We start from the raw sequence: 24,987 nt of genomic DNA on the forward strand, positions 1-24,987 counted from the left end.
GTCCCTGCCAATGCCTTAGCAAGTGCAGAAATACCATTATTTATACCCACTGCATTTTCAAACTACACTGGCAACCTCAAGTCCAGGGGGCAAATGCACTTCAATTTTAGACTGATGGGTTCTTGCTCTGAAAGTGGTCAATGCTGCAAGCTATTAGACCATGTACAAAGACAGCCACGATCCATGTTCCTCAATACAAGGCTGTAGGAAAGCGTTTCTCTCCTGGACCGAAGCAAACCGATTTCGGCCAGCAATCCAACAATGCGATTCTTTATGGTAGTGCTAGAAAACATGGTTGCACACAGAAGGTAATTAAGCAAGTAATTACACTTGCTGATGTCTATCACTGTGGCAGTTTTGGGCATTTGAATGCTTCCAAAATAGGGATGGGATTACATGGGGTCAAATTTTTTGAAGTTACAGTGAAATCACAAAAGAGCTGACTCCACACCATCCATTCTGTGACTCATACACTCAAAATCATCTGAACAACTTGAGCAGGTTGCACCAAAGAAAAATATTCATCGCTTATTAAAATAATTGTTTGATAATCGCTGTAAAATGTTCAGTTAATCATGATATAGATTTGAGGTCATATCACCCAACACCACACTGTATAAATATTTTAATTCTCCTCATTTAAAGGGTACTAGATTCAACTCCCAAAATATGATGACTTGTAATCCCCCCTGAAAATGAGAAACAGTCTTTAACACAACACAGAAGAAAAGTAAGAATGATCTATTTTTACCTGTACACTTCTTCGGGCTGCCAGGACGTTTGCCATGCATCCCCAGCTTGCATCCAAAGTTCTCCTCCCAGAACTCAGCAAACCACACGTTCCTCCGGTTGTTGGATAAGGAACGGCTTTTGAAGTATCTGTCAAATGCTGGGAAAGGAGTGAGGGATTATAAAAGAAATACTGGTGCCTCTTTCTGGAAAGCAAACTGTGCTTTTTATATTATCCTGGTAGTCACAGAATAGAGAAATTATCACCAGAGAAAACATAAACAGTCACAACTTAATGCTACCTGGAGGTCATAAAGTGAAATGAGTCAGTAAGTCAGCTCTGTCATTTTTATTTTTCCTTTTATTTTATTCCAGTTTCTGCTAATCAAGTTAAAGGCACTGTACCATCAACCGAAGCTCTTTTAGGCAGGATGGTGATGGCCCCCTCGGCCACTTTCTCCTGCTGAACGACGGGGGAGATCTTCGAGCCCCAGCTGTCCGACCCCACCCAGAGGAAATGATTTGTTAGATTGTTTCTCTTGGCTGCATTGAGGATGCGTCTGAAAAAGAATAAAAAAACAAAAGCTTTTGGAATCCTGCAACATAGGGGGCAGCTTTAGGACATTTTTTACACATGTTCTTCATGTATGGTTGGCCTAAGCTTACTGGGGACTTGACGCTGACTTGACGTTACTGCACATATTTCAAATCCTACGTAGTAATGTCTAGTATGGACAGGAGACACTGCTATGCAAGGAGCTCATAAATGATTTGTGGTAAATGAGAATAGGCATCAATCCTGACCTTCACCTATAGGTATATAGAGTTTTATGGGGAAAATATGGAATGGTGGATTGTGGGAACATGGTTTAATGCCTATAGCGTTGTAATTAGTAGATGATATCAATCTCATTTAGATTTTTATCATATTTTAAATATACAGCTGCTCAGAAAAATGGAATAATCTAGAATTCAGCATTCAGTTTTTTTTTTTGTTGCTTGTGGACAGATTGGACAGCTTGTTGGTGATAACTAGGGCCAATCTTTGTTTTGAGGACGGCAAAGGCTCTAATTGGTAGACACACCTGATGTCGTCCTCATTTGCGAACATGATGATGGCACGAGCATTAGGGGTTTCCAGCAGTCGCAAGATGATCTTGTCAAACTCTCCTGGTCTGGGTTCTCGAGGGACTTTCAGAGACTGTGCAATACATACACCACCTGAGAGAGAGTGAGAGAGAGCGAGAGAGAGAGAAAGTGAAAAAGAGAGAGGAGGGGGAAGCAACAGTGAGATGAAGGCAGAGGGAGAGGAGAGAGGAAGTGAATGGTGTGCAGAGGCAAGTGAGAATAGAGGCACATGCAAGAGAAATGTGTAAGGGAGTGTGGGAGGGAGAGAAAAAAGGCGAGATAATAGTATGTGGAGAATGGAATCGTATGAGAATGAGAGCAGATGTGTAGAGAGTGACAGACACAGGAAGAAAGGAATAGACAGAGGGAAACAGAGAGAGAATAACAGAAAGAGAAAGACAAAGAGACAGAAAGGAGATGTGAAAGGGTCGAGAGAGAGAGAGAGAGAGAGAGAGAGAGAGAGAGGGGAAAGAAAAGAAAGTCCACTTCAGAGTCTGATTTCTTTCTAACAAGAACACTATGCATACAAATTAGAGAAGGGGAAAGAAGAACAAACAAATTCTGTTACCCACGCCGGATAGAGAAAAATATGTTTAGATTCAAATGATATCTGATAGCGCCACCTTGCTCAAGGTGTCTGAGAACATAAGGCAGCATCAGGCACAGCTCTTCTTATTTACTTCTCAATTTAATGCAATTCAGATAGAGTGAGAGTCTACTTTAAAATCAGACAGATATCCTCACTGCACAAAACATTTCTGCATCATCCTTCCATATAAACATGATATTCACTTGATAAGTAGAAAATGACTAATTTTAATCCATCATTACGCCGCTATTATTTCATAATTAACTTAATGCTTATTGCTATCTAACACTCGGTAACAGTCAATTTTTTATGTTACGCACCTACATCATTAAAATAGTCAAAACTCTCACAAATATATATCACACAATGACTGTGGTGGTCTAGAAGTGAGGTGTGTTCAGGTAAATTTCTAGCGTATTGCTATTTTGGCAGCAGAAAACACAAGTGCCCCATTAACTGATTTGAACCTTCACAACAGTCAACCATCAGACATTCATTGCTAGAGGCTCGCTCTGGAATGGACAGGAGAGACTGCTATTCAAGACGCTCATAAATGATTTGTGTAAATGAGAATAGGCATCAAACCTGACCTTCATCTATAGGTAAATTGAGTTTTACGAGGACAATGTGGAATGGTGGATTGTGGGAACATGGTTTCATGCCTACAGCATTGTAATAAGTAGATGATATAAATCTCAATCAGATTTTTATCATATTTTAAACATTAAACAGCTGCTCAGAGTGATTCCTGATTTCTGCAGCACATATCTCAGAGGATATGTCGTTACACACACACAAGGACACAGAACTCCATAAATCCAACTTTTACATCAACAATAAACAGAATACAAAATAAAATACCATTACTGTTTTCATAAGTGACGTTCACAGCATGAACGAGCAGGTCATTGTCCGACTTCACAGCACACCTGGCTCTTAAAGGAGAACTCCTGCTATGCCAGTATATCTATGAAATTAACAGTACAATGATGGTGGCGCACAGAGCTGAAAGCTAGGGGCACGGAATGTAAACAGTGTTTTTTAATAAGCTTCTTTGCACTTTTTAAGTTATTAATGCCTCATTTTAAATGTAAGGGCTCTCCAGATTTTAGCAAGGTTGTGTGGTGCTACCTTAAGCCTGGATAACAGTGTAAAAAGCTATTTATTGTGGCAAAATATGCTCCGATATGGCCGTTGTACAGAATGCAGGGCAAAGAGCACAAAATGACTGTATCTCAGGAAGCCGTAGGAGAGCGGAGGTGGGCTATGTTTTACTACACCAAAAGTCAAATTTACAGCAGAGTTCTCCTTTAAAGGGAATGGCAAGTGACACACTGATTGGTTTATTTTACTTATGACCAAAAACGTCCATGATTAATTTAGAGCTTTAGTACGTGCCTTTTGTGCTTATTGAGCTGCACACAACATATTTTTTTGCGTCCTCACGACATTAAACACACACAAATTGTGAGGTGAGTTGTGGACAGCTGACCTAAGGATCATTAAAATTGGGCCATTACTAGCTAAAAAGTGTATACAAAGATACATATACAGTTTATACTAAATATACCTGAATAAGTTTTACTGCAACATGACTTAGCTATTTTTTAAACATTTTTTGTAGAACAGATATTCAATATTAGCCTAAGACTGCTGCTATGATAAATCAGATCTTTAAATAAAAAATCTTATCATACTTTTTCTTAATTTTGTCATATGCTGGGGGGTGTTAAGAGTATTTTTCCACTAGTATATTAAACCTTCTATACTCACGGTGTAACCAAAAAGCTGATTAACACATTTTGTGGAAGGATGGGACTTAGTTTGGACACATTGGTTCACAATACTGGCAGATACCACATCAGTCACTTACAATCTTGAATGTGATCTGTGAAACTAGTTAGCCAAATTAAAGTGCAAACAACTGAGCTAACTAATGAGGCATATAATGTCAACACATCTTAAACACCATTCTAGTTTTGGTGCATTTTATTCAGTTTACTATGTTCAAGTAAGCATATTTTTGTTGCTAGATGTATGCAACATTTTTGAAGTCCCTTTTACACATTTTAATGAACTTAATTAATATGTACGTTTACATGTTTAGTTTAACTCCATGGATAGTGGATGGTGAGTAGTCTCAGTTTTGAGAAAGGTGAAATGGTGCTCTACAGGAATCCTGTGCTCAAACACTTTCCTTATTTAAAGATGAAATTCATCTTTTTTATAATAGAATGCCTGCAATCAGTCACTAAAAACTGTGACATAATTGTCTTCAATGCTTCTGCTTTAAAGTTGAATGCTATTCTAGAACACTATATCACAGTGAACTGATCTTTATTGCTGGCCATAAATTGTCCAATCACCAGCGTGACTTGTGTTTGAAAATGGGCTTGCCATTCTTGCCAGTATATCAGTTTGTGTCTATTGCAGGTTTTTACAGCTTCCAGTACTCTGTAAAGCTACAACAACATGCCAGCAATACTTTGATTAAGGTTTTGTAGTCTTGTCTGTGCTTTAAAGCTTCTGTACATATTTTGACATTCTTCTATGATTTACTGTAGTTGAAATTATGACTTTTCAAAATCATGTACAAAACAAGACCACTTCCATAAAATAAAGCACAATAAAAGGCAGGAAAACAGACATAAAGAGTCATAAAAGATGAGATACTGTCTGCAAAAGAATCAATATGCCTACCATTACATTGCTTTCAGGTTCTGCTAGGTCTGAACAGAAACAAAGACTCTTACTCTTACGTCATTAGCATATTTTTCTTTATTTCGTCTCTAGCTGTCACTGACGTGTTGTTGGAAGACTATGTAAACAGCTCTTGATTTGGAGACAGAGGTGATTTTGAGTGTTAAATGAGAAGCCATAATAACCCTCCATCATCTCTGTAGCACTCCATTACACCATTAGCTCTTCTCTCGCTGACTTAAACACTCATCTCCCCACTGGAGCCTATCTCTCCTTGTTACAGTCCATTTAATGAACAGCTGTGGTGGCTCCATTCTTCCTGCTTGCCCGTCCTTACAGCTCCTCCAGTGGCTGGGTTTCCCCAAAGACATCAAGTGATTATACCAAATGGATAGCCTTTCAAAGATAATTGTGTGTCTTCGGTGACTCTTCAATCATCGTTGTTCTCCTTTGTTGTCATCTCAGTTATCGGTATGCAATTGAATTTCTAGATTATCATAATGTCTGGGTGTGGGTACGCCCTGTGGTAGGCACGTGTGACATGTTGCACTGAGATTTCTCGGGCACCATGCAAAGTTAGCAGTATAATCTTGTCCTGTCAATGGGCTTAGTGTGGCCCACTGGGTTTTTAGATATCCTCCGGGTAATCGACTGACATATGGGTTTCACCCACTCACTTGGATCAGATCATTGCCTTGAGAGACGCATCCATCGTTCATGCAATGTCATTAGCTCCAATCTGCAATTTAGAAAATAAAAAAATAAAAACACAAAGAAATATGGCCCTGTATTAGCGCTGAATAATATATTGTTTCAGCATTACCATCGCAATGTGCACATGCAGCTTGTGCAATGTCACATGAGGCCAATTAAACCATACACGTCATGATTGCTTAATACTAAAAGTAGAGACGGGACCGATCCGATACAATATCGGTATCAGGGCCGATATTGATGTTATTCGACACACCCATCTGTTATTAAAAAACAGTCATTAATTTAGTCATTTATTTAGTTAAATAACTATCTTGAGTGAACTACAGCCATAATTCACATCTTATATCAAATCACAGATCCTACTAACTCTAACCAGCACTAAGAAATCAATCTGTTATTAAAAAACAGTGATTAATTCAGCTCGGAAAAACAGTTAGCATCGCCGGTTAGCCATTAGCTATTGCAGCTAGTCCTCTATTTTTTGTGGCAATATATCATAGAAAAACAAAATTTCACAATGTATGATTTGACCAATATCATTGCAGCCCTACCATATAGGGCCCTATCGTACACCCTGCGTAAGGCACGTCACGATGCTCTTCGCTACTTTACACCCAACTACACCAATGAATGCAATCTAACGCCTTTCAGCCATGTTTCTATCTTGGTAGTGGAAAACACAAGTGCACTGCTGACTGATTTAAACCCTGACAACAGTCAGTAGTCACCCACCCATACCTATCTAAGCTATGCAGTCACTATTTCCACATGTACATTGTAGGAGTTTAGTAAATACACTGTATCAGTGTGTGCTGCTCTAGACAGGGTCCTTGATACAATACACAGAAGACACTGATACATTTCATAGACTAGAGCAAGAGCAAGTAGTAAGTATTATGGCAGGGCAATATGACAATACTTACTGATATAGTGATAAAGCATATACTATCCTATACAGTATATCTATGCCACAATAGAGCACTGACCAACTATACAGGGAATACACACATTCATAACATCATAATAATATCATGCACATGCTTATATTGTACTGTTATAGTGTTATAGTGGTTTAATGTATAATTTATTGTTTAGTATCTACTTCATTTTATTATGACTGTTATCTGTTGTTTGTTGTCTACTGATGTAAAATAAATCCACTTGGTTCTGAATGCTCAGTAAAATGTTGGTTTAAAAACATAGAAAGACATTAAGTTTTTTCAGCAATAAAACACAATGTTTCTGCAACAGTTGTTTAATTTTTCAGATATTATGTTATGTTTCCATGTTTTCTTATTGAATAGTTCTACAAATACTTTATTTACCTTCTGAGATCTCTCCTCAGTGCAGCTGACAGGACAATGTACATTATTGGACACGTGAGGACACCAGATGCTGCTGTGGTAAAAAAAAATCTTTCTGGATTGGGCTTAAAATATTCAATACCTGATACATTAAATTATTTCTGGTTCTACACTGATCCTAATCCATTAAATCAGATCGGGATATCATTTGTAAATAAGAGACGGAGGAAACAATTGGCCAAGTATCGGTACACAATTTTCAGCCCTAATACGCAATCTGCATCTGCATTTACATTTTTTAGTTTTAAAATGTTTCTGAAGCATATTACATAAAATTGCATTAATGTTTGCCTTTATTCACATTTATTAAATATCAAGCAAATTCAACATCAGTGAGGCATCACCTCAGAATAAACAGCAGACATGATTTCTACTTGAGGTACGGTAAAAAGTGACAAACATGGCCCCTATTTTATTTTTTTTTCTCCAGTACAATTTGTGCTGATAAAATGCATATGATGTAAACATCACTGTATCATATTGTATCAATTTTGTAGTAAACCACGCTTACTAGTCACATAACGTATTTTGTCTTCTTGGTGCTAAATCGGTGCATGCAGCTGGAGGCTATACCAATCACAGCGCCCCATAACAGAGTGCTGTCAGCAGCACAGCAGCGCTTGACGCACAGGGTTCTTTGGTAAGCATACATGTCACATCCAACTGTCCAAGAGCAAACTACCAAAAAGGCCAGCCTAAAATAGAAACGTCCCAGTCTGCTGTCCTGTAGCCACCACTCAGTACAGCTACTGTTTGTTTCCACCCATTTCCCATGAGTTAGAAAACATCAGCCTGAACAAGATTACATTTCCACACTTCTATGTACACAACTGCATGATCCACACTTCCAAGAGGCACGTTTAATTCTTAATTAGATTAAGGGTAGTGTAATTAGCAGCCAAACTACTCATTGCCATAGCGCACAGTGTTTAACGGGCAAATGAGTGTGCTTTTTTCAAGAGAGGGGGTCGAGATGCACTTTCACTGATTAATACGCTGATTTTTTAAAAATTAAATCATCAGGCTTTCAACAGAGCATAAATTACCAGATGTAACTTATTATGCCATCTGAGAAAGAGACAAGAGCCAGCGCAAAAGCTGCAGGGTGTTTAACACAGAGGTAATGAAGAGGAAAGACATAAAGTAACAATATATATAAAAAAATATTCAGTGGTTTAACATGTGTTAACAGAACAATACATAAAGAGCTTATACCCTACATTATAACCACTAGATTCAAATACAAAAGCAGAGCTATGAAACAAGGGTCTGACCAATCCACCTTACTTTGCCAGGCCTGCTTTTAGAAGCTCTCTTCTTCTGCATTTGTGTTAGAATTACTTGTCAGTTCATATTAATGTTTTTTGGTTGTATCATATTTTAAGTAAATATTGTCTGAAGTAGCTACTGCTGTGGACACTGATCATAATGTACCCAGATATTAGGGGTGTCACGATTCTCTAAATCATCGATTCAATTTTATTTCCGATTTTAGGGTAACGATTCGATTTGATTCTTGATTTTCTTTTTTCTTTTTTTACAGCAGAGAGGCCTATGCCAGTTTTTGATTAGTCTATGGTCAGTCATTGGTTTGATTCATTTGATTAATACACCACATTAGGCACTAATGGTCAAATTTAAATTATTTAATTAAGATATATTTGTAATGCCATCTAGAGGCATTTTTTGGTAGCAGCAGTGTTGACATAACAAAATAAATAAGAAAAAAATACAGGAACAGTCATGTAAAAAATAATAGAACAATTAGAGCCTTAACAAACTGAACTCTATCCTACTATAACAGTTAAACATGAAAAATAAGACTTTAATAAGACTCGGTCCCTGAGAATGACAAGTTTTTTTCTTTAATAAAGATATATTATTAACTTTATATGAGAGAAAGATACTCCTTAAGGTACCAAAACTATTAACATATTTGAGGCTAGACAAAACAACTGTTATTTTTATATTTTCAAGTTTTTCTTTAAGAAGATGAGAATGTCCACATTCTCTGGAGAAAGGGCTGCTCTTTGAGCTACAATGTGCTGTGCGCTGCGCCATTTGCTTAGTGCGCTGCGCCATTTGCAGGAGGGATCATCAATTTGACTTCGATGCTCAAGACCATGACATAATTTCGATCGATTTCGATGAAATATTCACTGTAGCTTTAGAACCAAACTGTTTTTCTCAGTCAGGATGTATTGATTGGTTCCCCTTATTAAATGAAAGCAGATTTTGTGGGTCTTTAAATCAAATGGAGTTCCTCAACACTGCAATATATTTATAGTGACGTTTACTGAACACATTCTCCAAAAAAACTAAACACATTTCCCCAAAAAATATCTCATATCTTCAAAGCAGAGACTTTTGAGAACACAGGAAAAAAAACTTTCTTAACTTCCAGTCAGCGGTCAGTGTAGAAATATTTTATTTAGAGTAACGTTGGAGCATTTCTATGGTCCTTTCATGATAATATCTATAAAACAAATGCCAGATTCAAATAATGTAAAAAAAAAAGCCCACTATATCAATTCAACCTCTGAGAGGATGAGGAAATAGGAAGTCAGCTCTTTCAGTTGGCTAAAAAGTAAACAATCCCCAACAACTGCCAATACATGCTAAGCATCACATGTCTCAAATGGCCTTTGGCGAAAACAAGCCGCATTTTCAGCCAAGCAAATGCAACATGATGCTCTGCCGTCTTTGTCAGGCACGAGCGAAATGGCCATCTCACAAAAGCATGTTAGGCAGCGTGGGAGCAGCAGCTTTGTGTTTAGCGTGCAAACAACAGCGGCCGGTTAGTACCACAGCTCACCACAGCCAGCTCACAAATGCGCTTACCACACTGAATGCAAGTTTTTTTTTTTTTTTTTTAAGAGAAGGACAGGCTCAAACAGTTACACAAGCCTTCCTGTACCTTTCAAAAACATGCCCACACAACGTGTGCTTGCCCAAACATACTGTACCAGACACAGTTTACATATTGACTGTTTCCACAGACTGTAGAGGTTTAGCTTTTTCATAAAGCCTGGTGCACACTGCAGGATTTCTCAAATCCTGTGTAATGTCAGATTTCATTTTTTGTCCTTCGTTGTCCTTCAGGCACCAAAGCTCCCACACGGCAAGATTTACCCAGTATAAACCAGCACACAGTTTCAAAATAAGCTCACGAATCCCAAACCCTGACCAGTGGCCTGGTTGTCAGACGTCATAGAAGAGACATGTTGTTATGTTAATGGTGTGCCAAGTAGGGGTGTGCCATATCGTAACGTACACGATAATATCGTCAAAAATTTTAAATATCGTGAACGATATTATACCCTAAAATATCGTGCCATATCACCCACCCCATTTCCTATTATATATCTACTAGAGACCGATTATATCTGTCCAGTATCATTCATTTTATATTTATTTATACTTTAATCCTGGATTTATGGGGATATATGGAGTACATTACTAGTATCATGACATTCTAAATCATTAACTTCTGTTACAAATTGGATAAAAATTTTGTATTTTTTAATATCTCAGTTCGGGGGGTGCAATATCATATCGTATGTAATAATAGATATTCTTTTTATTTAGTTGCAGTAGTGTATTCTTAAAATATATATATTTTTAATTCAGTGTTTTGTCATATCGCCAAGAGTATCGTTATCGTGAAAATACCATGAAATATCGTGATATTATTTTAGGGCCATATCACCCACTCCTAGCGCCGAGTTAATTTAGTGAAATAAAGGTTTTTAATAGCTGGAACTTTTAATATATTTTACAGCATTGTTAACTAAGGATAAACAAAGCCAGAGCGCACCTTCCTCTTAAAAGGAATGGCAAGAGATACACTGATTGGTTTATTTCATGTTACGGCAAAAACACACTCATAATTAATTAAGAGAATAAGTACATGCATTTTGTGCATTTCAAGCTGTATCCAGTATCTGTAAACTGATGGTTTCCCTGTTCAATCACAAGAATTTACCTTGGTTTTCCCTTCCTTTTCTCACTTGTCTTCCTCTTTATGGACAATCCTAGGTCATCTGCCAGTAGTGAGTTCTGTGTGTTGGGGAGGTCAGTGATATTTTAAGGACTGAATTGTCTGTTAGTGGCATGTTTAATATTATCAGAAGTGACACCATCAATGTCATGATTGACTGTGTTGTAACATTTTTCTGTTTTTTTTTTTTTAAGATCAGTAAAGCTAGCAGTTTGTATATTCTGAGTCTTTGCTGCAGCACTCTATTTTGACTGAGAACATTCACTTTGGAAAAGTCTCTTGCATCTGTTTGACTCAGATAACATGCTGTAGCAGCACCTGAAATGCACAGTTCATGCTCGAAGGCCTACAAATGTGATTGAGGTGCAGAACCTCTGCAAAAAGCAATGAGCAAAAAATTCCTCCACAGTGTTGTGAAACCAGCTATTGAATGTCAGAAGGCAGTCACTTTTCCACACGGGGGATGTGGGTATTGAATATTTGAAATAATGTTTTTTTAGGTGCAGTAATGCAAACGTTTACAGAAATGTACATTTGAGTATTTGCCAGATGCCTATTTTTTAAGTAAAAATGTTGATCTGTTGAATTAATTTCTTCTGTATTTAAAGTAACTTAGACATAGTCTACTAGAGTACCTGACAAGAGTATCTTATTACTTTGTTTTACATGTTGTGGAACAAAAAAAGGTACATAAGAAGCTGGGGATTCTGGAGCCAACATAATGAACTGTTCAGTAAAATATTTCCTCATTTATACAACCTCATTTAGCTTGTGTGTTTTGAACATAAATAATTCTCAGTTTATTTCAAGTGTTCGACTGCTGTTTATGCCATCACTGCAGATAATGGGGAAAAAATAGGAATGTTAGCACAGCATTAGTAAACAAAAGCTCTCTATGTATTACTACGCCACATACATTTTGGAAAATAGAGTCGCCGATTTGGAGCAGTATTCCCGAATAAATGATGTCATGATAACAGGACTAGAAATAAGACCACGGAGCTATTCACAGGCTGTGAGGAGGAGCAGGGCTGACAACATTTCAGAACATGAAAGTACAACAGAGGAGCAGGTAATTACATTCCTGCAGAGTAAAGACATTGACATTGAAAGTGAGAACATTGAAGCTTGTCATACCCTACCAATCAAAAATCACCAATAATCATTCGGTTCAATAATAGAAAACATAAGATTGATTTGCTGAAGCAAGGAAGAAATCTGAAAGGCACAAGTGTTTATATTAATGAACATCTCACTAAAAAGAATGCCGACATTGCTAAGAAAGCCAGATTACTAAGAAAACAGAACAAAATCCAGGCTACATGGACTGTGAACTGTAAAGTTTTTATAAAAACAAAGGATGCGCCTGAGAATGCTAAAGGTATATGGATTAGATCCTTAGAACAACTAGACAAGTTTGGAGTTGATAAGTAGTGGATGCACAACAATTAACAATTAATTTGTTTTTTTTTAAACGAAAGGTCTGTTACTGGATTTAGATGAATACAAAACAAAATAAAAATAAATGAATACTCATAAACATTTAGAGTCTAAAATATATGATGTAGATACTATGGTTGATGCAGATTTTTTCCCAGTGATTGAACATTGTAAATATTATAATCAGGAGCAATTCAACAGCAATATAATGGTAAATGGAGGTTTCTCTATCATTCACTTTAATAGTTCAATTTTTTTTTAAAATAACAGACTATTTAAAACAGCTAAACAGACATTTTAATATTATAGCAGTCTCAGAGACCTGGTTCAATGATGAAAATACAAATAATTATGAAATAGAAGGATATAGACTATATTATATGAATAGAAGTGATAAAAGAGGTGGAGGGGTTGCTTTATTTATCGATATTAAGTTAAAGTGTAAAATTAGAAATAAAATGTCAATAGCTGTTGATGGTGTAATGGAAATGATTACTGTTGATATAATAAATGAAAACTCTAAAAATATAATAATTAGTTGTGTGTACAGGTCACCAGGTTCAAATATTGACTTATTTACAGATAAAATAATTGAGCTCTTTGAAAGTAGTTGTAATAAAACAGTTTTTTTGTGTGGAGATTTTAATATTGATTTGGGAAGTCAAATTGATTCAAATAATATTAGAACGTTTATTAATACAATGTATAGCTTAAGTCTTTATCCTTTAATAACCAAATCAACAAGAATTACAACTCACAGTGATACATTTATTGATAATATCTTTACAAATATAAGAAATGAAGAGGTGCTGAGTGGGATTATGATAACTGATATAAGTGATCATTTGCCAGTGTTTACCATTTGTAAAAATAATAAGTTCAGTGAAAAAGCAGTTTTAATAAAGAAAAAAATGATAAATACATCAAAAAAAGCTTTGGATAAATTGAAAGATGATTTAAAAAGACAAAACTGGAAGGATGTGTATGTTGATGATGTAAATAGAGCATATGGTGTGTTTATGAATATTTTGGAAACCCTGTATGAAAAAATTGTATACAAAAAAATTGTGTTAAGAGAAATGTTGCTGACAAGCCATGGATGACGAACGGGTTAAGGAATGCCTGTAAAAAAAAGAATTACCTTTATTCATGTTTCTTGAAATTGAGAACAAAAGACGCAGAAGATAGATACAAAAAGTATAAGAACAAGTTGGTATGGATTATAAGAAAGCATAAGAAGGAATATTATAGTGACTTACTAAACAAAAGTAAGGGTGATATGAAAGCAACATGGGGAGTAATGAATAGTGTTTTGAAATACATAAAACACCTTCAGGTATTTCACAGTATTTTGTACAAGATGACAAAGAAATATTTGATCAAAGTGTAATAGCAAACAAATTCATTTAATACTATGTAAATGTTGGCTCAAGCCTTGCAGCTAAAATACCAAAAGTAAATAATACAAATCATACAGTCATGGGTTGTGTCAACAGCATTTTTCTTGGTGAAACTGATAAAGAGGAAATACTAAGCATTGTAAAAAATCTTGCGGATAAAAGATCAAAAGATTGGGTTAACATGGATATGATGTGTCAGGGCCAGACAGGAAGGAGACTGGTGCAGATACAATAAAATAACTTTTATTAAAGTTATAGAGTAAACAGGGGTAGTCAACAGAAACAGGGTCAATACCAAAAATGCACAGTGTAGAGAAACCATACCATAAACGGAGGACAGTCCAGAGTTCATACACGGGAAGGCAGTATCACAGGTTAGGCAAAAATCCAAAGTACAATAAACAGTCCAGGTCATACACGGTAATCCAACACAAGGGAGCAGGCAAAAATCAAAGTCGGTAGAAAACAAAAACAGGATCATACACGGAAAATAGCAAGGGCAAGAGAAACGCTTTGTATTGTAGGATTTACCAAACAGATACTCGGCGAGGTGTGAGTGTGAGCATGGTCCTTAAATACTCTGAGTAATCAGTACTCGGGGCTTCCTGGTGGCGTCATGTGACGTGACATGTGATCGGGAGTGTGTGTTGTGTCATGGAGTGGTGCGTTCTGGGTATTGTAGTTGTTACTGTGAGAATCGCAGATAGAGCTGGATGTGGGAGACACAGACGTGCTTTCAGCATCAGACATGACAGTACCCTCCCCCTGAGGGACCGGAGCGGAGGCAGAACGGGGCCGACCCCGGCGACGACCACCCGGCGGACAGGGAGTACCGGCGGGAGGTGCAGGTGTCGGAGCGGAGGTGCCAGACAGACGGGGCTCACCAGAGCGAGAAACCCGACGAGTTGGAGCAGAGGAGGTCGGAGGACGCTTGGGACGTCCACGGGGCCTAGGAGCAGGCTTACCAGGAAAACGAGCATGAAACTCCACGAGCAAGGCAGGGTCCAGCACGTCTTTGGCAGCCACCCAACAACGCTCCTCCGGACCATACCCCTCCCAATCGATAAGGTATTGGAGTACACCCCCACGTCTGCGTGAATCCAGCACCTCCCGGACAGAATACGTGGACGACCCCTCCCCCTCCACAGCCGCGGGTGGAACATCAGCCGGTGCAGCGTCAGCGAGCGGACCCGGGACCATAGGCTTGAGGAGAGATACATGGAAAGAATTATTAACACGATACTGAGGGGGTAACTCCACCTTGTAAGTAACTTCATTAATACGTGACAAAATCTTAAGAGGACCAATAAACTTAGGCAGGAGCTTTCTACAACTACCCTCAAACCTAAAGTCCCGGGTAGAGAGCCACACCCGATCTCCTGGTTGGTAGTCTGGGTTGTCACCACGGTGCTTGTCAGCACGCTCCTTGTACACGCGCAGTACCTCAGAGACTTTACGATGCGTGTCTTCCCACACCTGCTCACTGCGCTTCATCCATTCATCCACAGCCGGCACATCAGTGGACACCGCTGTCCAAGGAGCTAGAGGAGGCTGAAAACCCAGAACACACTGAAAGGGGGTGAGGCCAGAGGTAGTGTTAACTAGGGAGTTTTGTGCTATTTCAGCCCAGACGAGGTATTGTGACCAATCAGTGGGATGTTTGAAGCAGTATGTGCGGAGGAATTTCCCGAGTTCCTGATTAACCCTCTCACATTGACCGTTACATGTAGGGTGGAACCCAGAAGTGAGACTGACATGTACACCGAGATGTTCAAAAAATGCCTTCCACACACGAGAAGTAAATTGAGGACCACGGTCAGACAAAATATCTTCGGGGATACCAAAGTGTCTAAATACATGCATATAAATAGCTTGAGCAGTTTGGAAGGCAGTAGGCAGAGCTGGGAATGGAATAAATTTAACCCCTCTAGAGAAACGATCAACAATAGTGAGAACTGTAGTATAACCCTCAGATACAGGCAGATCAGTAACAAAATCAACCGCTATATGCGACCAAGGTCTCTCAGGTACAGGGAGAGGTAGTAGCTTACCGGCTGGAAGGGTTTTAGGCGTTTTACATTGCGCACAGACAGAGCAGGAGGTAACGAAAGAGTGAACATCAGCACGCATAGAATCCCACCAGTAACGGGCAGAGAGTAATTGTAACGTGCGTGTGACACCAGGATGACCAGAGGTTAAAGCGGAATGAGCCCAGGTGATGAGCCTGTCTCGAAACTGAACGGGTACGAACGTTTTACCCTGAGGACAGTCCTCAGAATTGGGCTGATTAGCGTTACTTTGGCGAATCTGATCGTCTAACTCCCATTGAATGGTTGCGATCTGAACAGAGGGAGGAAGAATGCGTTCAGCCTCCTGGGGCTGGGATGCGCTGTCCACAGTGCTGTAAACCCTGGACAGCGCATCAGCTTTAGTATTACGGTTTCCCGGACGGAACGAGATCGAGAAGTTAAATCTAGAGAAAAAAAGAGACCAACGTGCTTGTCTCGGATTAAGTCGTTTAGCCGTGCGGAGGTATTCCAAATTCTTGTGATCAGTATACACAGTGAACGGATGAACGGACCCCTCCAGCCAGTGACGCCATTCTTCTAGAGCTAATTTCACAGCAAGAAGTTCCCTATCCCCTATCCCATAGTTACGCTCCGCAGGGGAAAGCTTGCGTGAGAAGAAGGCTACAGGAAACAATTTGGGTGGCGACCCACTACGCTGAGAGAGAACCGCGCCAACACCCGATTCGGAAGCGTCCACTTCCACTACGAAGGGAAACTCGGGATTAGGGTGCCTAAGTACAGGGGCTGAAGTGAACGCAGCTTTCAGCTCACTGAAAGCGCGATCTGCTTCGGTTGACCACTTCAGGATTTTAGCAGCCCCCTTAGTGAGAGCAGTCAGGGGCGCAGCAATGGAGCTAAAGTTACGGATGAACCGCCTATAAAAATTAGCGAAGCCAAGGAATCGCTGGAGTTCTTTAATGGTCTGGGGCACTGGCCAATTAGTAACGGCAGTTACTTTCTCATCGTCCATAAGGACACCGGAGGAACTGATAACGTAGCCGAGAAATGTGACCCTTTGAGTGTGAAACTCACATTTCTCGGCTTTGGCAAACAGACTATGTTCTCTCAGGCGTTGGAGAACTTGGCGGACATGCTGAATGTGTGTGGGGAGATCTGGTGAATAGATAAGGATATCGTCTATAAAAAGGACAACAGAGTGATTAATGAGATCGCGAAATATGTCATTCATAAACGACTGGAATATAGCTGGGGCGTTAGCGAGACCGTAGCTCATGACCAGGTATTCATAGTGGCCGTTGGTGGTGGAAAACGCCGTTTTCCATTCGTCACCTTCCCTGATGCGAATGAGATTATAAGCGCTACGGAGATCGAGTTTGGTGAAGTACACGGCATTACGTAACTGTTCGAGAGCTGCTGGGATTAACGGGAGCGGGTAAGCGAACTTTTTAGTAATGTCGTTTAAGCCTCTGTAATCTATGCAGGGTCTCAAACCCCCATCCTTCTTCTTCACGAAGAAGAAACCTGAACCAACTGGGGATTTGGATGGGCGAATGAAACCCTGCGCAAGAGCTTCACTAACATACTCTTCCATAGCCTTCTCCTCATCACGAGACAATGGGTACACACGAGCTTTGGGCAGTACAGAACCCTCTATTAAATCAATAGAGCAATCATAGGGGCGATGCGGAGGTAACTCAGTAGCTTTAGCTTTACTAAACACATCAGAAAAATCATAGTACTCGGAGGGAATATCAGGGGTATCTACAGAATTAGGGCTTTCGACAGAGGTAGATTGCAAAGAGAGTGAAATTAAAGATAAACAGTTCTCACGACAGAAAGGAGACCAGGCAGTGATGTCTCCCAGGCTCCATGAAATGACGGGGTCGTGTGTCTTTAACCATGGCGCTCCCAAAACCAGTGGATGTTCTGTGCGTGGGAGCACATAGAGAGAGAGCTGTTCCACATGTAGAGCGCTGGCTTGAAGGGTGAGAGGAAGAGTCTGCAGGGTCACAGGTTTGGAGCGTACAGTCTCTCCATCGATGGCATGGATGGAGATCGACTTGGAGAGAACTTTCGTGGGTATGGCGTGCTCCTCCACCAAATCCAGGCTGATAAAGTTCCCCTCCGACCCAGAATCTACAAGCGCTGAGACACAAAAAACATCCGTTGGAGTGGTAATAATAACAGGCAACACGAAACATTTTTCTTTAAGTTTAGAAACAGGGGTACATACCACGTTAGCGCGTGGAGTACTCTCCACGCGCTGTCCCAGAGCAGACGCTTGAGCAGAATTGGGCCGGAGTTCACAGTTAGCCCTTAGATGATCTGGACCACCACAATAGAGGCACAGGTGAAGGCGTATGCGACGCTGCCTCTCAGCGACGGATAGTCTGGATCGTGTGATGTCCATGGGCTCAGGGCTGGGTGCAGGCGCAAATTCCGGAACTGGATTCCCGGACTGGAGTAGTGCAGGGCGAACCGCAGGAGTGTGGCTAACAGCTTTGGGCTTACGGGAAAGGAGCTGATCCAGACGGATAGACAGAGCGATCAGCTGATCCAGGGTGAGTGAGTCGTCCTTGCATGCAAGTTCTCTTTGAATCTCAGGGTTAAGTCCGTGTCGAAACATGGAGATGAGAGCAGGGTCGTTCCAACCGCTGCTAGCAGCTAACGTACGGAACTCCAGAGCAAAGGCTGCCACAGATAGTTTACCTTGCTTCAAGGTAATCAGAAGCTCTCCACTAGATTGCCCATAGCGTGTATGATCAAAAACGCTGCGAAAAATAGACAAAAAAGTGTCGTAGCTGGATTCAGAAATGTTCTCCCAAATAGCTGTAGCCCAGTCCAAAGCCTTGCCAGACAGTCGAGAAATTATAAACCCGATTTTAGCTTTATCAGAAGCAGGAGGTGAGTTGCTAAAAAACACGGAGCACTGGAGCAGAAACCCATTACATTTCTCAGTGTTTCCGTCATAGACTTCGGGTTTACACACAGCGAAAAAGGGAGTAGTGGTTTTGTTAGGGCTGGCTACAGGACTAACCACTGGGCTAGGGTTCTGGGTGGACAAACCCCGGAGGTGACTCATAATCTCGGCTAGCTGCTGCTGTTGGTTAACCTGGTGGCGTGCTAGCTCGTCAACAGCTTGGGTCACACCAGCGAGCGTTTGCTGGTGCTGACCTAAAAGCCGACCCTGGTTAGCCAAACCAGACTTAATAGACTCTGTATCCGCAGTCTCTGTCATTACGGCCGAGTATCTTGTCAGGGCCAGACAGGAAGGAGACTGGTGCAGATACAATAAAATAACTTTTATTAAAGTTATAGAGTAAACAGGGGTAGTCAACAGAAACAGGGTCAATACCAAAAATGCACAGTGTAGAGAAACCATACCATAAACGGAGGACAGTCCAGAGTTCATACACGGGAAGGCAGTATCACAGGTTAGGCAAAAATCCAAAGTACAATAAACAGTCCAGGTCATACACGGTAATCCAACACAAGGGAGCAGGCAAAAATCAAAGTCGGTAGAAAACAAAAACAGGATCATACACGGAAAATAGCAAGGGCAAGAGAAACGCTTTGTATTGTAGGATTTACCAAACAGATACTCGGCGAGGTGTGAGTGTGAGCATGGTCCTTAAATACTCTGAGTAATCAGTACTCGGGGCTTCCTGGTGGCGTCATGTGACGTGACATGTGATCGGGAGTGTGTGTTGTGTCATGGAGTGGTGCGTTCTGGGTATTGTAGTTGTTACTGTGAGAATCGCAGATAGAGCTGGATGTGGGAGACACAGACGTGCTTTCAGCATCAGACATGACATGATGTTAGTGAAGGATATAATCAGTTGTGTTATTGAGCCGCTTACATATATATGTAATTTATCGTTTTCAACTGGAATATTTCCTGATAATATGAAAATAGCTAAGGTAGTTCCTCTTTATAAGAATGGTGACAAATGTGTCTTTAAAAACTATAGACCAATATCCTTGTTGCCACAGTTTTCAAAAATTCTAGAGAAATTATTTGTGAGTAGATTAGATAAATTTATTGATAAAAAAAATATTTTAAGTAGCAGTCAGTATGGATTTAGAGCAAATAATTCAACATCAATGGCTCTCATTGAATTGATGGAGCAGATAACAACTGCTGTGGATCAAAAACAGTACTGTGTTAGCATTTTTGTTGATCTAAAGAAAGCATTTGACACCATTGACCATAGTATTCTTTTTGAATAGCTGAATAAATATGGCATTAGAGGGACAGCACAACAGTGGGTAGCTAGCTATCTAGAAAATAGAAAACAATTTGTACAAATAAGTGATCTGAACTTTGTAATATTACATGTGGAGTTCCTCAGGGTTCTGTACTTGGTCCAAAGTTATTTATTTTATATGTAAATGACTTGGTAAATGTGTCAGGATTTTTTTAATGTATTCTATTTGCAGATGATACCACTTTTTTTTGTTTAGGTAAAGATATAGAACGAATGTTGGATATTATACAGATAGAATTTGTGAAAATACAAACTTGGTTTCAGCTTAATAAATTATCATCACATCTATTGCATTATTGTACAAAGTAAGGGAGTTATTTAATGGTAAAGCTCTGTATATATTGTATAATGCTATAATTGTTCCACACTTAATCTACTGTATTGAAGTCTGGGGAAAAGCGTGTAAAACAATTACAAATTCTATTCTTATTCTACAGAAAAGGGCTGTAAGAATTATCACCAGAAAACATTACAGTCATCCATCAAATACATTGTTTTATCAGTTGAAATTATTGAAATTCTATGATTTAGTTGACTTTTATATTTTATTATTTATGTATAAGGCTCATAAAAAAATATTAAGTTCAAACATTCAATTAAATTTTGTGAAGAGAAAAAGTTGTTATAATCTTAAGGGGATAGAGATGTTTGTAAAACCTAAATTTTGAACTAGTCTGAAGGAGCGGTGTACTGTAATTCAAGGAATAAGATTATGGAATAATTTGGAGAGTGATGTTAAAAATGCTAGATCAATGTATGTGTTTAAAAAAATGATAAAAGCTGGTCTGTATAAAAAAATGAAATAGTATAATGTGTAACTATATAAATTGTTTGAGAAGGATTTGATGTTTTTTGTCTATTTTTTTGTTTGTTTGTTTTTTTTTTTTTTTTCAAAAATTTACTATTGTTCTTAAATATTTTTGGGATAAAAGGGGCAGATATTATAAGATTTTTTTTCTTCTTTCTGCTGCCTTTCATTTTATTTGTGATTTGTATATTTCTTTTTCTGTAAAATTGTATTTTGTTTATAATGAAATGAATAAATCTTCTAAACTAAACTAAACATACAGGTAACCTAGCAACGCTTACAAACCAAACTGCGCAGCTACAAACAGAGCAGCAATGGAACTATTTTAACTCGCGGAGTGTTTCTAACCAAACAGATCGTATTTTCTCATCCTCTTATACTCAAAGTCTTTTAATAAACAGTGAACAAAGAAACTGTGGTATAATCGCAATAATACACTCGAGTTTCGTGCTATAACAAGTAATATTAGCACTGCTGTGCTGATCTACAGCACTCAGCAGTCCTGCTCAGACCACAGGCTTATCTGGATTTTTGGTGAATGTTGAAAGACATGAAAGAATGTATCAGCCTTCAAACTGGTCAAATTTCATCCTGTCAGACGGCCAGACATGAATCACTAAATGACCATCACAAAAAGTGCAGAGCATTATCTTGTCAAATTTTGCACTGAGCACTGACTGACAACTCATCATTCAACTCATCAATGTCATAATTTTTTCTGTTTCACTCAGAGACAAGCTGACAAAGGCAATGACAAAATTAATATATGACAAATAATGAATGGAAGAAGATTTCTTCTTTCTTCATCAAAAGAACTGAATTGTGTTTACAGTTACGCTCAAAACTTTTAATATTTTTTTTTTTTAGAAAGGATGTTACTGAGTTTATCTGCCTAACTCACAGTGTTGCCTGGGGATGGCTGGCACCTGCCTTTGAAGTAGAGTGACGGTGAGTTAGCAGCTTAGACAAAGACGTACCTCAGCCCGCTCCTGTCTCAGATCCACCTCTCACAGCTAATTGCTGTGGAAAGATGTGCCTGGCCTGGAAGAGACAAGCCTCAATGGCAAAAATGCATTTCTATGATAGCATTCAACGGCAGAATCTATTTAGTGGAGGCATGTATTCTGTATAGAGCTGGGGTGGCTGACATTGTCAGCTTATATCAGGAGTTGGTAAAGGCAAAAGCACAAACAGAAGACACATTCTTCTTAAATAAGTAGTGCTGAGGAGAATACAAATGCTAAAATTGTTTTATATTCATAGCAATGCCATACTAGTGATCTGGCGTTTGTCACAGGGACCATGTTCACACCTGGCATTCTGAATGCATCCCCAGTGCTCGCCTGTGATTGGATTTCCTCTGGAGGAGAAGCTCCATGTACATTTACAATCTCATTCTCTAGCTGCATTCATTCTGAGACTAAAATATCTCACAAGTTCCTGCTTGTATTCCAAAAACGGGTAATTTTAGACCTTTCGATCATGTGTTCTACTAGAGAACGTGGAAATGAATGGGAGAAGACAGAAAGAAACTAAGAAACAACCATGGATTGCTATGTCTGCTCATCAGAAGAGCACATTATTGGGAACATTTTGTGCTTGGGGCATTCAGTGATGAACAGTGGCTCACACATTTCACATGCAGCATTGCACGTTTGAAAATATGTGATGTTTTATTCAATACGGTAATTAACAAGACTACAGTAAATGATTAATGAAATTCTCTGTTTTCTGTCGCAGGATTTGATCTTCAATTTGAGAATGTGGCACATTCCAGGAATTTATTTTGTTAGAACACTATCCTTACTTTAGTTATTTCCATTACCAGCAAATATGATTCCTTATTTTTTTGGTTCATAATAGAATGCAATGCAGCCCTTAACACAGCTTCCTCTGCACTGCTGCACAGATTGAGATAAGATTTTTTTTGTAAACACACTCATTGATTCCTTTGGATAGTACGGCTAAATGGTATAATAATTACTGTTTAAGTAGTATTGAATTCAAATAACATTAGAATTAATTATAATTAAAAACACAAAGTATATAAAATACATGCCATGTTGCTCTGATATGGGACTCTAGCCAACCTTATCCCATTTTCTAACATCAAACCACCAGATCTAAAGTGTAGGATCAGAAAATGACAGCCTTCCCTCTCGTACTGCACAAGAGAGTCACAAGCTACCCTCTCTTCACATCTGTAAAAAAGCAGGAGATGCAATTCATCTCCATTACACATCCCCAAAGAATATGCGAGTGGGTGTAGACACAATTTTCACCCAGGACAGACTGTTTTCATAGCGTCAAAATGACAGAAAATGCTTTCACGTGGCTAATGCACAGAGATGTGTGACTGGTGTTAATGTCTTTTTTGAAGGCGTCAAGAGTATGAATATATTAACAGCATGGTTAATACATTTGCCTTTCTCACTGGATGCCATCTCTAATTACCACATACACTTTCCCTTTTTTAAATATGTGCCACATCAGACATGTCCAGTTTTGAGATGAAAATGAAGGCGTTAAATATTGACATTTTAAAATGCATACCTTTGCATTCAAATGAGATTATTTTGAGCCTTTTAGCAGTGCTAAAAATGGAGAGCCCTATTTAATCAAAAGTTGTTCACATTATTCAGACAAGAAGAGCATGTATCATGTACTGTGGGAGCTCAGTTTTGAAAAGTTCAAATGTGATGCATGGCTGAGTCATAATGCTATAGTTTATGTGTGTTTGTATCTACTGTAGTCAGGTCATGTACATATTGCATGTAAACCTGTAACTTTCATTAAAAGTTCTTTATATTTTTTGGACATGTTTACTGTTTTGTCTCTGGTTTTACTACAAAGTTAGAAGAACCACACCCCCACATCTATTCAATCTTTCTCTCATTTAGTTCTGTTCTTGGTGGTTATTACAGACATTCCAAGTGCCAAAAAATTATTTCAGGAAGGTACCCCCGGACCTGGACCCCCCCAATTTCTGAAGACAGAGCTCTTCAAAGAGCACTTACTCACTTAACACCTCTAACACACTAACTACTTCTAACCTCATTTCCTCTTCCCCTCCATCACTCCTCTATTCCATTATCTCCCTTTGACCTCCTTTAGGCACTATCTAAAGATGCTTTTACCTTTAACTTTTATTACTTTTGTACTTCACTATTGTAAGTCGCTTTGGACAAAAGCGTCTGCCAAATGTAATATAATGTAATGTAATGTATATACTGTATATAGTCACATTAACTTACTTCAACATGCTTTTTTTCAATCATTTAGTTTCCCATGGACAATGCTAAAATCACTATTACCAACTGTACAGCGGGCAAGACTTTCATTGTTTTTTACTTTTACCAGACATAGATATACTGCCCGCCCACACTAAATCTGATTGTCTGACTCACAGACTCTCAGACTCTTTGCAGAGAACAGGCCAATCAGAATCCTTTCTGTTTTGCATGCGCTTCCTAAATATGCACACAAGTCTTTGTCGCCTGCGTGTGCATTTGTGTTCACTCTACTTCCACTTGTTCTACATTGTTTTACAGGAAAAATTTATCTGACTTGCGGGCATCAGGGAGCCGTTATTGTGGTATATGTGGTAGACTCCCGCAACTTCTGGGAGACTTGGGAAGTCTGTTATTATGGGGTTGCTATGCTGTTCCACATAGTTCTAGGGTGTTGCTATTGAGTTGCTACAAACTGTAGTTGCTGTGGTGCCCGAGGTAGCAGCAATGGGAATGCTAATCATGGTTATAATATTACATGTGGTTGCTAGGGTGTTTCTAAGTCGTTCTTATGGAGTATGAGG

General features: G+C 39.0%; 1 protein-coding gene across 2 annotated transcripts in view; it reads right to left on the reverse strand.

The window, feature by feature from the left end:
- grm8b (glutamate receptor, metabotropic 8b) overlaps positions 1 to 24,987 on the reverse strand; it is a 168,351-nt gene that overhangs the window by 51,031 nt on the left and 92,333 nt on the right. For both annotated transcript variants that reach the window (XM_049474599.1, XM_049474600.1), the window contains exons 4-6: positions 1,815 to 1,950; positions 1,135 to 1,289; positions 752 to 889 (exon numbers count right to left, since the gene is read on the reverse strand). In XM_049474599.1, coding sequence (XP_049330556.1) covers positions 752 to 889; positions 1,135 to 1,289; positions 1,815 to 1,950 — 429 coding nt within the window. The remainder of the gene's footprint in view (positions 1 to 751; positions 890 to 1,134; positions 1,290 to 1,814; positions 1,951 to 24,987) is intronic.

The sequence above is a fragment of the Astyanax mexicanus genome, chromosome 2, assembly GCF_023375975.1.
Source record: "Astyanax mexicanus isolate ESR-SI-001 chromosome 2, AstMex3_surface, whole genome shotgun sequence".
Taxonomy (NCBI): domain Eukaryota; kingdom Metazoa; phylum Chordata; class Actinopteri; order Characiformes; family Acestrorhamphidae; genus Astyanax; species Astyanax mexicanus.